The sequence below is a fragment of the Polypterus senegalus genome, chromosome 3, assembly GCF_016835505.1.
Source record: "Polypterus senegalus isolate Bchr_013 chromosome 3, ASM1683550v1, whole genome shotgun sequence".
Classification (NCBI taxonomy): Eukaryota; Metazoa; Chordata; class Cladistia; order Polypteriformes; family Polypteridae; genus Polypterus; species Polypterus senegalus.
In genome coordinates, this window is record NC_053156.1 from 95,241,691 (window position 1) to 95,260,779 (window position 19,089).

Here is a 19,089-nt window from a genome sequence, read left to right on the forward strand (position 1 = left end):
GGATTGCCGCTGACGGACGGCCTTATATGGGGAGGCACTAAATTACGTGGGAGGCGTAACTCCGCCTCCCACAGGCATCGAGCAGAAGTCTATTATAGTATATGGACGAAAAAATAGGTTCCAGTTATGACCATTACGCGTAGAAGTTGGAGAATTAGTGATGAGACAGTGAGTCAGTGAAGGCTTTGCCTTTTATTAGTACAGATTATTCAGAAGTATAATTCTGACATTTTGATAGACAGGTCTTGTGCAGCACACAAAGATTATATCAAAACAAATTATGACCTGAAAAGTCAGAGGCTATGGAGCTAAGGAGTTTTGCTTTTCCATTTTGACATCCAAGGCTTACAACAATTCAAAACCAAATATCTACCAGCTCTTCTAAACTTTTAAGCAGTGTTACAGGTAAGATAAGATAAGAATTGCTGCTTAAAGGCTGAGGAAGAATCACCATTAACCGAAGTATGATAACATTAATAGATGATAGAATACATACCAGTTTTGCTTTGATAGAGCCAGAATCAACATTTTGGCCAGTCTTGGAATGAAGTTGCAACTGGACAGCATGAAGCTGCAGTAACTGATCATGTACTTCTTTCTCAAAAACAGCCTTCTCTGCCTGTACTTCTACAAGCTCCGACTTCATATCTACCAGCTGGGCCTGTTCATAATCAAAAAAAAAAAGAAAAAACATTTTTGTCACCTGGGAAAAATCCTAGTTTTGGACAAGTTACACAGAGTACATACATTCATATACATATACTGTATATGCATACACAGCATGTATGTAGGCTGAAGTGTTGGTGGAATGAAAAATTCAAAAGGCAGAAAGATATACAGTCATGGCCGAAATTATCGGCATCCCTGGAAAATGCACCATTTCTCGCAGAAAATTGTTGCAATTACAAATGTTTTGGTATACACAAGTTTATTTCCTTTATGTGCATTTGAACAACACAAAAAAACAGAGAAAAATAGCCAAATCTTACATTATGTCACACACAACTCCAAAAATGGGCCGGACAAAGTTATTGGCACCTTTTCAAAATTGTAGGTAAATCATTTTATTTCAAGCATTTGATGCTCGTTTGAACTCACCTGTGGCAAAAAACAGGTGCTGGCAATATAGCAATCACACCTGAAGCCAGTTAAAATGGAGAAAAGTTGACTCAACCTTTCTGTTTTGTGTCCGAGTGTGCCACACTAAGCATGGAGGACAGAAAGAAGAGCAGAGAATTGTCTGAGGACTTGAGAACAAAGTTGTGGAAAAATATCAACAATCTCAAGGCTACAAGTCCATCTCCAGAGATCTTCATGTTCCTTTGTCCACTGTGCGCAACATAATCAAGAAGTTCACAACACATGGCACTGTAGCTAATCTCCCTGGACATGGACGGAAGAGAGAAATTGATAAAAGACTGCAATGAAGGATAGTCCAAATGGTGGATAAATAGCCCCAGTCCACTTCAAAACATATTCAAGCTGTTCTGCAGATTCAGGGTGCAACAGTGTCAGGTCGAACTATCCGTCAACATCTGAACGAAATGAAATGCTGGAGAGCCAGGAGGACCCCACTGCTGACACAGAAACATAACAAAGCCAGACTGGAGTTTGCCAAAATGTACTTGAGGAAGCCAAAATCCTTCTGGGCAAACGTCTTGTGGACAGATGAGACCAAGGTACAGCTTTTTGGTAAAGCTCATCATTCTACAGTTTACAGAAAACGGAATGAGGCCTACGAAGAAAAGAACACAGTACCTACAGTCAAACATGGTGGAGATTCTAAGATGTTTTGGGGATGTTTTGCTGCCTCTGGCACTGGATGCCTTGACTGTGTGCAAGGCATCATGAAATCTGAAGACTACCAAAAGATATTGGGGCGCAATGTAGGGCCCAGTGTCAGAAAGCTGGGTCTGCATCAGAGGTCATGGGTGCTCCAGCAGGACAATGACCCCAAACATACCTCTAATAGAACCCAGAAATGGTTGAAGACAAAGCTCTGGAGAGTTCTGAAGTGGCCTGCAATGAGTCCGGATCTAAATCCAATGGAACACTTATGGAGAGATCTCAGAATTGCTGTTGGGAGAAGGCGCCGTTCAAATCTGAGAGACCTTGAGCAGTTTGCAAAAGAAGATTGGTCGGAAATTCCAGTTGAGAGGTGTAACAAGCTTGTTGATGGTTATAGGAAGCGCTTGATTTCAGTTATTTTTTCCAAAGAGCGTGCAACCAAATATTAAGTTGAGGGTGCCAATAATTTTGTCCAGCCCGGTTTTTGAGTTTTGTGTGAAATGGGATTTGGGTGAGATGAGATTTGGCTTTTTTTCTCTGTTTTTTTGTGTTGTTCCAATGCACATAAAGGAAATAAACATGTGTTTACCAAAACATTTGTAATTGCAACAGTTTTCTGGGAGAAATGGTGCATTTTCTGGGAAAATTCCAGGGGTGCCGATAATTTCGGCTATGACTGCACATGTGTCATTACTTTTACAATACCAAACTTTATTATCCTAAAAATTGATGCATTTAGTAATTTATCTCATGGAAGTTTAAAAATCAGGATTATCAGCATTTTTCAATGTCCTCCTTAGAACATTTCTTACAGAGCTTCATCAGTCACTAAATGGGACAGTGCTTCAAATATGAATGAGAAAGAACCTCAATGGTGTTTTAATGATGAGAGATTACATTTGTGACCTCAAATTGCAAAATAACTCTGGAAACAATAGGCTCTACTGGTAGTGGCAGGCAGCCTTGGAAAAACAGTGAGGGGAAAACATTGATAAAATAAATGTTTAAACACAGATGAGAAATTAGCCCAAATATTCTACTAGTAATGCAAGTGTACTAACAAATACACTACCATGACAGCTCAATCTGTGAAGCCCAAAGGGCACACAAAGATACATATATACTGTATATACAAAAATACACACACATATCAAAACCTATATCACAAGATTGTTTTTAACAACACTTTATTTGGGCTTATTGTAAATAAATAAAACAATGATTGTTAGAATGTTGTTACTTATTTAACAGAAAATTGAAAAGAACTCCAAACTTTTAAGGCCTCAACACCAACAATGAAAGTTCCACCAACTAAACTTTCAGGACTTTTTATCATGATAAACAATGCGTATAACAAAGTATGTTAAACTATTAGCCATTAACTTAATAACTTTTCACTCTGCTTAAAACACACACACACACTTGCACAATGTGTTTCTGTTGCCAGCTGGCATATGATGACTATCCTTATGCCATACAGTAAAAGAACGCTTGGTATGAGGCATCAATTGTGCAAGGATTTGTCACAGCTCTGTTATACTCCAATAAATCAAAAAAGCAAACTCTGAAGATAAACACTCAGACACAGGAATGCTTATAGGGAACGAAATACATATGTTTGTTTTTTTATATAATTAACTGATTAAAAAAATAACAGAGGGGAACATTTCAGTTTGAGTATCATGTTGCTGTTAGTTACTAAAGAAATACAAAATCATGGAGATTTTAAAACTTTGAATGTACAAATGAATGCAATGTATACATGTGATATAGCAAAAATGGACAACATTACCCCAGAAAAACCAAGTTTTGTGATGCTGCTCATAATGCGAATATAGGCACACAGTTGGTAAGAGAATGTGATGCATGCCTTAAACATCTGCATTCTTTCTTGGAGATTTGAGGTTTGCTACATGACATACTAATAAGATTTTTTTTATCAGAGACAAAAACAAACAATAAACAGTGTTCTTTTGTCAAATTGTACAAAGCCAAAAAATTCAAACCAAATAAAACTAAGGTCGAAAGATAAGCAAAAAAACATTCCCAATAACACAGGATACAAAAAAAGATGATATAATAAGCAAATGAAGAAAAACTGATGCTATCATTCTTTTTATCAAAGTATTAGGGCTCATTTAGATTTTCTACAGCAAAGAAAATGCTTAGTATGAAACATGAAATTTATAAGCATCTATCTATATCTATTTGAATATTAAAAACAAGTAAACACCTGGTATCCATGCCAGTGCATACTGTCGTCTAGCATCCACAACAGGGCTGTAATGTCTGATGAACAAAGGCAACAAGAAGGACAAAGAAAGAGGGATGTAAGAGCTAGCATATCTTGTGAAGAGAGGTTCCTAAATGCACAATGTGATTGATACTGACAGACTTACCACTGTACCAGTTTTACTAAATGGGCTTCTCATCGTTCTAGTTTTAAAAATACAAAAAAAAAATGCAAAAGGCAGTCTTGTCTGTCACACAAAAACTTGTGCATCCCTAGGTTTTGAGTGTTGATCTTGGTCTCATTGACAGCTTTTGCCGTAAAACACAAAAATCAACCCATGAACTGGACCTGTGGACCACCTCTGCCACAAACTTGGGTCTTGAGTCCTTCTCACAGAAACAGTGATGCAGCCATGCACCTCTCAGTAAGCAGTGACAAAGATTTGTGCCATGACCAAAAGGATATGCACAGCAGCCTGCACTGCTGACAAGGTAAGTCAAACTTGACAAAAGAGTTGGAGGTGCAGGCTTACTACACCACATTAATTGGCTTTTAAAGTCCATTATGCACGCAACAGGTTTATGCACGCAACAGGTCTGTCAAGAAAAGTGCCACAGCAAAGGACATTGCAACAACTGACCTGAGGTTCTATGTTTCTTAAGAGGTGCATGTGCCACTTTTCATCAAGGACCGGAGGTCTGAGTGGTACTAGTTTTTATATTTAAATCAAGTAGACGTGTTCTGCAAACTATTACTTTTGTCTCTACTATTCAAGCTGAAGGAAACAAGTACTTGAACCTCATTGATGTTTAATTCATAATTCATAGGATGTAATCAAAGAAAGTAAAGGAGAAACAGCAGATGAAAAAACTAATCACATTTACCTTCAGTGTTTACAATGTCATATAGATGCAATATTCACTCAAGTTATGACTGGGCAAAGTTCATCTTCACATGAACTGTAATAAAGCTCTTAAAAACTAAATATGAGAAGGCTAATCCAAAAAAAAAAAAAAGAGTTTTATTTCAGAACAATTACCCATGGCAAAATAATGCAGTCACTGTTATTGTAAAAACCATAATTCAACTTTAAAAATATTTAACTCATTCTTTAAAATGCTTCAAAATGCACATTAGTATCATACATATCAGCAGGAAATTTAACCTCCAAATCAAATACCACCAGCAACCAGTAAAACAAATATTAAATTAACTGCAATAAAAAAGCAGCAGTTTAAAAATACTCAATAAAATAAAAATATTTTCATGAGATTTTTTTTGGAGTTTCAGTTGTATTTTTGAAGTATATATTAAATACGAGACAAATGTCATACACTTTTTTTAAAATTAAATAACTAACTACAGGACAAAATATTGATTATAAAGCATGTTTATTCAGCATGTGTGGTACAAGACACAATGTGGCATCTCTATGCTTAGTTGCTGGAGCTCTGTTCTAAGGGTAGCTGCTTCAACTGAGTTCTTCTGTTTCATGCTATTTATATCCCATCCTTGTGCCTTTGCTGATTTCACACATCAACATTTAATGCAAAGAGAAAATATTTAGTGCAGATGGGCTTTCCTTATTAATTTCAAAAAGTTACAGCTAAGTCAGGACCAGAAAATGCCATGATTAAACCCCTTATTGTACTAGACAAGTGTTTCCCAAACTCGGTTCTGGGGAACCCTTGTGGCTGCAGGTTTTTGTTCCAACCAGCTTCTGTTTTTAATTGAACTTCTGGGCTAATTAAGTGAACTGATATTTCCCAAGTTCTGTGTTTAGGGAACAATACAGCAATTAGAAAACAGTTTGCTAAAAAAAAAAAAATAAATAAATAAAATATACCAAGCAGTTATATAGGAATAATGTATTTTTTTTCTTTTTAACAGTATTGTCATCTTGATTTTCATCCTACTTTTCAAGGTGTTCTAATTGTTTAATTAATCCATTATTTACTAATTAGTGGGTCTGTCTCTAACGTAGTTGTAGCCTTTGATTATTCAGATTGTTTGCCTGATCTGCTCGTTTTAAATTGTCATTAATGATACAACGAAGGGGGAAAAACTGCACAGAGAAAGGGCAAAGTATAATGAAATCAACAAAAGAGAGTTAAGCATTTAAATCGATAGCAAAAGCAGAAATATTTCTAAATGTCTTATAATGTAAAAATCATGCTGCTGTGCTATTCTGAATGTCGAATAAAAGAAAAAAAAAATACCAGCTAATGAAATGAGCTCAGTGTTATCAGGTGTTGTCACTGATTAGGAATGAGGTTGGAACAAAAACCTGCAGCAACAGTGTGTCCCCAGGACCGAGTTTGGGAAACGCTGTACTAGACCAAGGAGGTGCAAACAATGTCCCATGAACATTTTCATAAATCTTGCCAATAGATGGTATATGAATAGCATACACTTTGATTAAGTTGGAGTGGATCCATCTCACTGTTAGGGGACCTGTACCAAAGTCAGCAGAGTAAAGAATCAGAAAATTAACAAATGTAGAATGTTCAACAAAGAATGGTCTGCAAATTACTTTTCACAGAGGTGGAAATAAAGAATATTTGTAATGTGTTAGGAAAAAGATGAAAATGTTACAATGTTCAAAGAATACAAAAGTCAGTCTGCATTTTACTACCAACATGCTAACTACACTAGCAATCTCTTATGTGAGGAGTAAACTAATGAAGCTTCCAAACTAGCCTGCAGTTTAAATACTGTGCATAAACACAACCTACCTGCACGCATAGAACACTGCTGTACAAACAGATGACCAGCAACCCATTTGTACATTTGCCTACTCTTGAGTCACTGGACCTGTCACACACTGAAACACAAACGTCCCTCGCAGACTTGAATGAAGAATATTCTTGTCAATTTGCTGACTTTGACAATGCTCTCAAACCCTGTGGTCACATCCTCCGACATTCAAATATGAGAAAGCAGGACTAGAGCTGCAGATGAAACTGATCAATCCACAATGGGAGGCAATCCTGAAAGAATAGTTACACTCTGTCAAGCCAGATAATTTCTATGCATCAGGGTAATGAGACCAAGCTTGACCTCATTCAACAATCAGCACAGAAGATGCTGGTGTAATCTGGATATACATACATGTTTAAACAAACATTCAGGTTAATTATTATCGACATAGCCCTTAAGAAAAGTACCACTTGAGGTGTAAACAAGATCACAACATGTCAATGGATTATGATTCTCTTGCAAAAGAAGGGAATCAGCTGCAGAGCTCTAATTAATCAAGAAGTCATTTGCATACATGTTTTTTCCTCTTAGGGTATTTTTAACTTTGAACTAATAATCATATGCTGATTTTAAGCCTATAAAGTATACTGTAGGTACTGGCTATTTGCAGTTTCAAACTTTCATGTGATCCTTGAGCCAGATGGTTGGCCAATTAACATTACTGATATTCTGAAGAAAAATGTGGCATGGCGCTAGTGAATGCACTCCAAAAAAATCTTACTGCCTGAAGAGAACAGGAAAAATTACCTGTTTATGACACAAAATATGAATGCAGTGGAAGAAAGAATAAAATGGTTTGGTAACCCTTCAACATATATATTTTTTTATTATTAATTTTATTACAATCCATACAAAACAATCAAGTTTTTACAAAAAGAAGAATTGAGTTAAGAACAGATCAATCGCCACCCCGGAGAGAGAGAGCAAGCCAAACGCTGTGAAATTTAAGGCTTGTAAACATACCTAAATTAATAAATTCTCTGTGCTTTATAAACTTATTTTAAAATATTACTGATTAGATCCTGCCATGTTTTGAAAAACGTCTGTACAGATCCTCTAACTGAGTATTTGATTTTTCCAATTTCAAATAATATAACACATCAGTTTCCCACTGACTTAAAGAGGAGAGTTTGGGTTCTTCCAGTTTATCAGAATAAGTCTGCCAACAGTGTAGTGAATGCAATCACAATTTGTTTGTCTTTCTCCACTTTAAGCCCCTCTGGAAGAACCCCAAACACAGCTGTTAATGGGTTAGGAGGGATTGTGAGTCCAAGGCTGTCTGAAGGTAATTAAAATTGTTGTCCAGAATAATGTTAGTTTGGTGCAGGCCCAGAACATGTGACCAGGTGAGGTTGGGATTTGGTTGCAACGTTCGCAGGTTGGATCATGCCCTGGAAACATTTTGGAGAGTTTTAGTCGAGACAGATGTGCTCGATATATAATTTTGAGTTGTATAATTGTATGCTTTGCATATGGAGCTTGAGTGAATTCTCTGCATTGCTACTTTCCACTCCTTTTCTGATATATTAATTGAGAGGTCTTTTCCCAGTGTCCTCTTGGATCTTTGAAAGGAAGGGATTGTAAAATGATTTTATATATTGTAGAGATGGAGTCTAATTCCTTGAGATTGAGCAATATTTTTTCCAGCGTGGATGAGGGTGCAAGATGAGGAAAATCTGGAAGGTTCTGTTTAACAAAGTTCCTGATTTGAAGATAGTGAAAGAAATGTGTAGCTGGAATGTTAAATTTGGAATGTAATTGTTCATAGGATGCAAAGACGTTGTCTATATAAAGATCTCTAAGCAAGTTAATTCCAAATTTTTCCAGATATTAAAACTGCATATGTTTGTGAAGGTTGAAAGAGGTGGTTCTCTTGCAGGGTGCCACAGATAGAAGCTTCTCCGTCTTAAAATGCTTTCTACATTGGTTCCAGATTCTAAGTGAGTGGAGCACAATTGGGTTATTAGTGTATTGCCGATAGCGTGTGTTTATTGGAGCACAGAGCAAGGAATACAAAGAAGTACTGCAGGATTTTACTTCTATTGCGGTCCAAGCCTGTGTATGTTCTTCTATTTGTGTCCAGGTTCTTATCGCCTGTATATTTGTCGCCCAGTAATACAACTGGAAGTTAGGTAGAGCCATGCCGCCTTCTGCCTTTTGTCTTTGTAGGGTCGCTCTTTTGATGCGTGGATGTTTAAATTCCAAATAAATGAGGTTATTGTTGAATCTAATTGCTTAAAGAATGATTTATTAATGTATATTGGGATGTTTTGAAATAAAAAAGGAGCTTAGGAAGAATATTCATCTTAACAGTGTTAATTCTTCCAGCTAGTGTGAGATGAAGGGTTGACCATCTATGCAAGTCTTGTTTAATTTTTTCCATGCAGACGCGAAATTTTGTTGATAAAGAGCTTTATGTTTACTTGTGATGTTTACCCCTAGGTATTTAAACTGTTCTGCAATGATAAAAGGTAGGGTGTCTAATCTAATATTATATGCTTGAGAATTCACTGGAAAGAGTACACTTTTATTCAGATTAATTCTGAGACCAGAGATCTTTTGAAATTCTGTGAGTGCTGCTAAGACTGCAGGCACAGAATTTTCTGGGTCCATATATACAGTACCATGTCATCTGCATATAATGAGATTTTCTGTTCCAGTCCTTCTCTGCTAATCCCCTTTATCTGATCAGTATTTCGACAATGTATTGCCAGTGGTTCAATGGCAATGCAAACAACAGCGGTGACAAGGGCATCCTTGTCTTGTGCCACGTTCTAGTTTAAAGTAGTCTGAGCAAATGTTATTGATGCAAACTGAAGCTTCTGGGTTAGTATACAGTAATTTAATCCATGCACAAATGTTGGGCCAAACCCAAACTTCTCCAAAATAGTAAAAGGTATTTCCATTCAATCATGTCGAATGCTTTTCTGCATCCAATGATAATAATATTTCTGGGGTGTTTGATTTAGTTGGTGAGTATATTACATTAAACAGGCGTCGAAGATTTGAAGATAAGTGTCGGCCCCTAATAAATCCAGTTTGGTCTTGTGATATTACGAGGGAGCACTTTCTCCATCCTTCTAGCTATGATTTTAGAGAGTATTTTAACGTCGTTATTCAGAAGTGAAATTGGTCTGTATGATGCACATTGTAATAAGTCCTTATTTTGTTTTGGAAAGACAGTGATTAGTGCTTGGCGAAAGGTTTGTGGAAGAGATTGGTTATCTCTGGCTTCTGTAAATGTTGCTAATAGGAGGGAGCTAGCTGAGCGGAGAATTTCTTGTAAAACTCTGCAGGGTAGCCATCAGGGCCTGCTGCTTTTCCACCTTGGAGTGACTTTATAGCATCTAGTAATTCTGATAATGCCAGAGGTTTATCAAGTTCCTCCACACTAAAAGCGTCAATTTGTGGTATCTGTAATGTATCCAGAAATGCATTAGATTGTATATTGTCTTCTTTAAACTCAGTAGTATATAGGGATTTATAGTAGTCTCTGAAAGTGTGCATTATATTTTTGTGTTCGATGATTTTATCTCCGTTAGGTTAGTGATTACGAGATTGCGTTGCACTTCTTGCTTGTGAATTTGTTGAGCTAAAAGCTTATTAGCTTTCTCTCCATGTTCATAATAATGATGTCTGGATTTGTAAATTAGTTGTTCAGTTTCTTTAGTTGTCAAGAGGTTTAATTCTGAATGTAGAGCCTGCCTCCTCCTATGTAGAGTCTCGCTTGGTAGTCTGGCATGTTCTTCATCTATTTTAGTAATTTAGCTTTTTATCTCTGCTACTTTCTTGCGGATTTATTTCTGTGGGAAAGATATGAGATAATCTGTCCTCTTAAGAAGGCCTTAAGAGTTTCCCAGAGTATTCCTGCAGAGATCTCAGGGGGATGTATTTGTCTCTAGAAAGAATTTGATTTGTTTGGATATAAATTCAGTACAATTCTCGTCAGCTAATAGAAGCGGGTTGAGGCGCCATCTGCGGGGTGAGTGTATGGGGCTTAGTAATTTCAGCTCCAAGATCATAGGTGCATGGTCCGAAATAACAATAGCATCGTATTTACAAGATTTAATCTTAGGCAAGAAGTTATTGTCTATAAAGAAGTAATCAATCCTTGAGTAGCAATGATGTACTGGTGAGTAGAAAGAATATGTTCTTGAATTTGGGTTTAAAAACCTCCAGGGATCTGATAGGTTGTGATCAGTTATAAACTTTGTAATTATCTTTGCGGTGTTAGTTGCCGTTCCCCTGTGGAGGAAGTCCTATCTAAAAGTGGATTTAAAACACAATTAAAGTCCCCAGCCATTATAACTTTATGAGTGTTCAGATTGGGAATGGATGCAAATAAATTTTGTATAAATTCCTTATTATCAACATTAGGTGCATAAACATTTATCAAAATCATTTTACAGTTAGATAAGTCTCCCATGACCATTACATATCTCCCTTCAGGTTCCAATACTACATCTGATGCTACAAATGGTACTGTTCTATGTATGAGAATTCCCACCCCTCTAGTTTTCTTCGTAAAACTAGAATGGAACACTTGACCAGTCCAGTCTGCTATCTCATATTCTGCTTTAAAGTTGCCCCCGATTATTTTAGAAAAAAGTTCAGCTGCGAATTTCAGAGGGTTTGAACTTTCTCGATTCTCCGGCAGACCTTCAATTCTGACATTATACCTTCTACTCCCATTTCTAAAGCAGCCAGTCTGTCTCCAAGTTTTTCTCAGAGTTTTTTGCATTCGGAACTGACATTTACAGCTCTTTCCTCGGCACTGGCAGCTAAATGTTCGGCCATTTCAATCCGATTCGTGAATGTCTCCTTAAGATGCTCCAATTGATCAGCAAGTGTGCTCAGTTTAACCGAGTTTTCCTGAATGCACTCTTCAATTTTACCCAGCACCTGTCGAAGTTCAAGTTGCACCTCTTGACGCAGCCTTTCATTTGCCTGTTGGAATTCCTGTCGCAGCCATTCATTGGCCTGTTTCATCTCCTGTTTCAATTCTTGTTTCAGTCTCTCAAGTGCCTTTGTCGTTGTTTTCTCATTAGCCTTCTCGCTTTTCTTTATATCTTGCGTGAGCTCAGCGAGCAACACCTTCAGTTCAGATAGTTCAATTGTGTCTTCTTGTACCGTAGATGAAGCAGCAGACTTTGCTGAAGCCGGTGTCCCCGCTGCTCCAGGCTCGCGTAATTGCGTAATTGAAGCCGCGGACTTCCCGGCCCTTTCCAGTTTCAGGTAATCTTCTCCAATCGGCGAGCTATCCACATCTGCACTCACGAACGCATAGTCGCTCCCCTTTTCGCTCTCAGCCGGCAACGATGTAGCGGACCGTGGTCCCGAGGAGTCTGTGCTTTCGCCCATCTGATCCAGGTCTGTCTCTGATAGGCCGTATCTTGAACTGGGGCTTGCTGATCGCAGCTTGGATGTAGCTTTAGTTTTCGATTTTTTCGAACCCCCCTTCTTGTTGGCCATGTTTATATGTGCTTACATATACTGTAGCAGTCCCTCTCGGGTTGAATAAATACAGGATATCTCCGAATAATAAGCAAATAATATGAAAAATAGCACCACTGCTAGCAGAGCTCCACTTCAGACGTCCATCTCTCGCATCGGACGAGACCAAACACCAAACATATTTCTATTAATTAGGACAAGGAGTACGGTGATCCCCTTACAAAGAAATAGCAAAAAAAAAAACACCATGCATGCTAAACCCTAAACTTCAGTTGTTGACCTTTTCTATTTAATAAATTTACATTTAGTTGGCGTCAGATGCCAATAAATTATTAAAACTGACTTTTTTGTAGATAGCAAATGAGGTATTGGATTCTAAGGTGTAAAGGTACACAGTGAACTCTACAATAACAGTGACTTTACCTAAATAAAAGAAGGAAATTTTTGACTATCTAAATGTACAGGGTGTATCTGTGCATATGCATCTTTGTAATAAATATTTTATCAAATAAGATCTCCACTTTAAAACAATTAGTGTCCTCAGTTCCCAAACGCTTATTTGGTGTTGTTAAAAGGAAAGGTGATATAACACAGTGGTAAACATGCTCCTGTCCCAGCTTTTTTGGAACGTGTTGCAGGCATCAAATTCAAAATGAGTGAAGACTTGCAAAACAACAATAAAGTATCAGTTTGAACATTCGATATCTTGTCTTTGTACTGTATTCAATTGAATATAGGTTGAAAAGGATTTGCAAATCATTGTATTCTGTTTTCATTTACGTTTTACACAACATCCCAACTTCATTGGAATTGGGGTTGTAACAAAACTGCAGATAATAGATGCTATCTGTTCAATTTTTATTCACAAAATGAAATTCTGTAAGCTTACTGTTCAGTGACCATAAATACAAACATAAAATCCCCTTAAAATACATATTTAACAAATAAAATATGTACACAAAATATTATTCATATAAAAATGGCAAAAATTAAAATATCATAATTACAAACCACAATTCTACTAAAATGTTTATAAGAGGTTTACCAAGAAGATATATGCCTAGGAATTTACAAGAGCACAAATGTGTCTTTAAACCAAACAAGCGTATAGTTTACTAAGCAATGATAGCAAATTCTTTACCCATTATTTTTCTACTTAAAAATAAGAGCTGCTGTACTAAACACAAGCTTGCTTACAGTTCACATTCAGACAAGGAGTGTTTTTTTTTTTTTTTTAATTAAAGGACAAAATGAAATGGTCTGAACTCATAAAATGAGCTACTCTCTATATTCCTGCCAAAGACACACCTTTTTTTTCCCCACTGCAAGTACAGCTAGGCAACATATACATCTACTTTCCCCTCCCTCTCCAAGCACTGGATAACTCCTCAAATATCCTTTTCTCAGTTTACATTCCACTTTCCATTCACCCATCCCTGTAAAAGCTAACATTCCTGTTTTCATGCTCCTCTTAAGTCTGTCAGCTCCCTGTTTACAGGAAGTTTATGCAGCAAAATGGCAATCTTGCTTGAAGTACCGTAGTATTTTACATAATGGAGCACTACAACTACAGTACATTACAGTAAAGCTTAGAAAAGCAGATAGAAAAAAAAGTTTTGTTTTTTTTTTTTATTTGAAACTTATTGATCCCTGTTCTTGCTTTGTCTTTCTATTGTATTAAGGGTTGTATTAAGATTTTTAGAATAAGGATGCAACATAAAAAAATGTGAAAATGTGAAGGGGACTAAATACTTTCCAAATGCAATATATGTTATTCACAGCAAAATAGGGAAAAGATTTTTAAAAACAAGAAACTTTTAGTCTTTTGGTAAAGTACATGACATAAGTTAAACAATAATGAGAAAACAGAATGCAGAAAGGGGTCAGCACCCTTATCACTTCACAAATTAGAAGAAGCACCTTATTTTACTAGAGCAGGAAGGAGTAATACATGGCCACTGCACAAAAACTGACCCCATCAGCCAGTTTTTTTACAGGTTATTAAAGTCAAAAATAAATTAGCCAGTATTCACCTAAATTCATTTTGTTTAGTATATTTTATGTTTTAAAATTTAAATGAAGAATTATTGAGATGCAATTTCATAAAAAAAAAAATAAATAAATAAAGAAAAAAGTAGGATTGCAACTCCATAGATTAGTGTTGGGTCATATTCAGCATGGTGTCCTTTTACTCTGCTGGAAAAAATGACAGCTAAATTCATACAGTGAGCCAACATGCAAAGGTGCAATAAAGACAACACTCTCCATATCATACCATAGAATGTCATATCCGGTTACCCTGTGATATGCCTATGTTTTCTCCTACAAGTTAATGTCAGAAACACACTTTCACTGTTTTCTAAGAATGAGACCTTAGTCCTTTTTACCTTATTTGTCTTGACTAAAGTATGTGCAAGATATTCAGTGACAGTAACTACTTTTTTCCCTTCCATACTCTGCAGACCACTATTTCACTGGAGGAATGCTGCACAATGCTTGGTTGGATATCTTGGATTTAGCAATTTTATGAATACAGGCTATGAGACATATTGGCTTGTATCACAATCTAAAGTAAGTTTTACTTCATGCAAAATGACGATTAAGCACCAATAAGTCATTAGCTTGTTCCGATTTCAGAGTTGTTTCCTATCTACCTGAGACCTATTCTGTATATAGATCATCATCAGAGTGTATTCATTTTTGCCATGTGTATTCATAATTAACAATTTAGGATGTTAACAATTAACTGCAGCCAAATTATCTTACTAAGATTAAAGCAAATAATTTTACCCATTGCATAACTAATTTCAATTTGTACTGGGAAATGTAACTGAGCCCTGTAGCACTAAAAAGTCTGAACAAACTTACATCGAGAGATGCTGTTCATTTAACTTTTACATTCAAAAGTAGAATATACGCTTTCATCAAAAATTTAGTGTATCAAACCACCACAATGACAGAACTACCAAGAAAACAAAAATGATTGTTGGCTTTCAGAAGGTGTGTACAATTAAATATGAAAAGATCAACAAAATAACACAGGCTTTGTCGTGATGTGCATCATATGAAATATTATGTTTTCCAAAATTTGTTTCCACGCCAAGACCAAAAATAATCCCTCAATTTCTAATGCTCACTTGTTATCTCCACTTATACAGGAACGACAACAAACTTCAGCAGAAGGTTATTCAGATATTATTGTAAATACATATTATAAAAATTCTATAGATGCATGATAAACATAAACATAGTGCAAACCCGTTTATCACATAAAATAAGCATATTACAGCAGTCCCAAGTAATACCTGTATTGTATGCCATCTTCAATAATTAGCAGGAGAAGAATGAACTGTCTTTAATATAGATTACCAAGATCTTCCAGTTTCTCTCAATGGAGGCCAATATCAGATTGGCCCTTGCTGACCTTCAAAAGTATGCTCCCATCTTTAAATTCTCAAAGGATGCCTTTCCTATCATCAGTGGCTACTTCATTGTCTACCAGACAAAACCAAGTGTAATCCATTAAAGACAACACTAATTCTACATTTTGAAACTGGATCAAGATTTTCCAGGTCCAAAAAGAAAGATTCAGCAAAATCCAGATCAGTTAATGGGGCTAACAAAGCTCTGAAATTTACCTGCAAATAGCAGGTTTTGTGGTCACAATAATTATGGAGAAAAGCATCCAATCATAAGACAAAAGTCTATAAATGTCTTGTCAGAAATGCTGAACCCAGCCTCATAGCTTAAGAAGCAGAAAAATCCGACAAAAAGTTGAAATGTTATGCCCCTCCTGGACAAACAATCAACACAAAAGCTCAGCTCCTCTTCAAATTCTGCCCAGAATAATGTAAATCACACTGTGATCAGACATTCAGGCACATCCAGATAAGAATCTGCACGGATGATACCATTTTAAATCTGAGACTTTAATATATAAGAAACCTCTTCTTACCCTCTTTTTTTGTATAGGTCATAATTCTTCACAATATTGGAGATGCCACACATACTGGCAAAGTGTGAAAAAAAATGATAATGGCAGAACAAGCTGTCCACATTCATGCCCTCTGGGGAGTCCCTTGCCTATTAAAGAAATGCGTTTGAACACTCTTCTCTTCAGTGGGTACCTATACCTGATATGCTTATTAACACAACTTCAATTTGGAGGTTTTGCAATGGAATAAGGCAACAATATTGCTTCTGTAATGTACTTAGTTTGGCTGATGGCTTTTATCCATGAAGGGAAACTATGTTGTGGAAGAAAAATTAGATTTAGGGGTCACACAGTCATTTAGAGGTAATAAAAGTATTGCTCATAAGGGGTTTTGGCATGCTTTCCACATCAAAATGTAACACATACATTAGAAATAGTATAAAAGGGTTAATAAACATCAGAAAACCAGATAAAGGTCAAGTGAACAACAAAGAATAAGAAGGTTCTGGGTGATTGTTGAAGAAGTTGGCTGACTATCATGTACCCAGTAAGACTTGACAGACATCAGGGGTGTAATAAAAATGGGGTATTTAAGCTGGTTAATGCCCTCTGCTAAAACACCTAATGTATTTCAGCCAATCAGAGTGAATGCAAGCTAGTGAATCAATCAGAGAAGTTTTAATTAAATGCTATGTAAATTCAGTTATCTATAAATATAGTCCTATGTCTTTACTTTATGGCCATTCCATCACTGGCTGCTGTGAGAAATGATATAAATAGATTTACTGGCTGCTGAGAGAAATTATATAGATAGACAGATACTTTATTAATCCCAAGGGGAAATTCTAAAAGACACAATGGACAAGCTTCCTCGTGCTTGATTCTTCAGGTTGATTATTAATTGATATACTGTATATTTAAAGGGAACAATTTCTACCACAATGTGCATCAAATACTCAGTGCAAATATCAATGTGTCCTGTTATGCTTTCCTAAAATAATATAAGATGATACACATTTTTACTGTAGAAATGCTAAGGCCAAGTACCTAGGGTCTCACATTTAAACAGGATAAGCTTTCAAAGACTGCGTACCATAAGTCTTCTGTTGTAGATTTTTACATGACAGTAATTAACCTTTGGTTACTTATGGCATGTTATTACCAGACAATACAGGGTTAATTACAGGGAGGAGAATGTTTGAAATCTTACAGTAACAACTAGAAGAACTCTATATATGCTGAACACTTAATTTCAAGAGTCTTATCACTGATATCACAAAAATGGAATACAATGCTTACTTGAGGGCATATAATGTTTCAGTACATTTTCCACAATGCAACAATTAATCACACAAATGTTACATGGATTCCACTGATTAACAGTATTACACATTTATTCTTTCATTAATATTCCTCCACTTCATCTCTCTTTCCATGGCAGCTCCTGTTGTTGTACTGCCCCTGTTTTGGAGGATCTGTCAATTAACTTCATGCACTTCCACCTGCACAAGCGTAAAAAGGTTGTTCCTTCAGTTTCACAGACTTGTAGTCCATGCCTGATCAACTGTTCAATGCTCGACTTAAAACAGCTTGTATATTTTGCCATGAATGTGCATTAATCTGGATGAACCTATGCAGGAGTGCAAGCCAAATGAAAACTGGTGTTCTGGATCTGGCTAAACCACTGGTACAAATTCGTACCTTAGCAAGCCAGAATTTGTTCTGGGATCCAGAATTATCTAATCTTTCTTTCTGGGAGAGACCCCTGGTTTCATTAAGATACATTGGCAGGTTTGCAAGCATAAACACCTTGTTTCACATACTACCACAGCATCTAAATTAGGTTCAACAAGAGACTTTGATAAGACCTTTCAAACACGCTCATGAAAAGATGATTATTTCTTTGGAACCATTCAGCTGTAGACTGTCAATGTCCTGCTCCATAAACCAATTATGCTTAAAGTCATGAACTCCTGAGTGAGTATTCTCCTTAAGAATATTATGTTATCCTTAAGAATATTATGTTAAAGTATGGAATTCATGGTTCCAACAGTGAAGACAGGACTTCTAGATCCTGAGGCAGCAAAATCATCTCCATCACACTAGCAACCCCTATGTTTTATAAGGGCTATGGTGTTCTTACTCTTGACCACTCCATCAGTTATATTCTAGAAATGGTGGGACCTGTATTGTCTAAAGAACTCTACATTTGACTAATCTGTACATAGGACATTATTGCAAAAGGCTTGGAGATCATCCAGGTGTTATCTATAAATGCACAATAAGCACTGATATGTCTCTTGGATAGCAGAGGTTCCTGTCTTGCTAATCTCCCATGACTCCTATTTTTACTTCCTCACTTCCTTACCACCTACCATTAACACTTACCTAAACTGGCACTAGGGCCACTGCAGTTCTTCGGATGTTTTTCCCGAGTTCCACTTTTGACTTCCTGAATGAGTCACTGCTGTGCCCTTGGAGTACTTTTGGCAGGCCAGCTTCTCCTATGAAGATTCATCATCATTCCAACAGTTCTCCATCTGAAGAAAACAGCTGTCACTGCAGTGGAGTGGATGCCCTCAACCTTAGAAATAGCCTGAAAACTCTTTCCTGAGTGGGAAATTTCAACAATGCTTTACTTCACCTGTTCTGGAATTTTCTTTGATTAATATGGGGAGGTTTATATTCAACACAGCTGGCTGTTTTCAGTAAGTTAAGCCCAATTATCAATTAACTTTGGTCGAAGTTTGAGTGCACAATTTAAGTGGTCAATTACCCTTTCACACAAGAACACAGGTGTTAAGTTACTTTATTACTTAACTATATGTCTATGTTTACTCTGGTTCCATTTATCTAATATTACATTTTGTCTTTCAGAGCTGAAGCAATTAATTGGAACAAATATACAAAAATAGAGGAT

The 19,089-nt window shown here is 36.5% G+C and overlaps 1 protein-coding gene across 2 annotated transcripts in view; it reads right to left on the reverse strand.

Moving 5' to 3' along the window:
- Positions 1-19,089, reverse strand: part of gopc (golgi-associated PDZ and coiled-coil motif containing) — a 68,770-nt gene that overhangs the window by 44,321 nt on the left and 5,360 nt on the right. For both annotated transcript variants that reach the window (XM_039747634.1, XM_039747635.1), the window contains exon 2: positions 497-661. In XM_039747634.1, the coding sequence (XP_039603568.1) occupies positions 497-661 (165 nt within the window). The remainder of the gene's footprint in view (positions 1-496; positions 662-19,089) is intronic.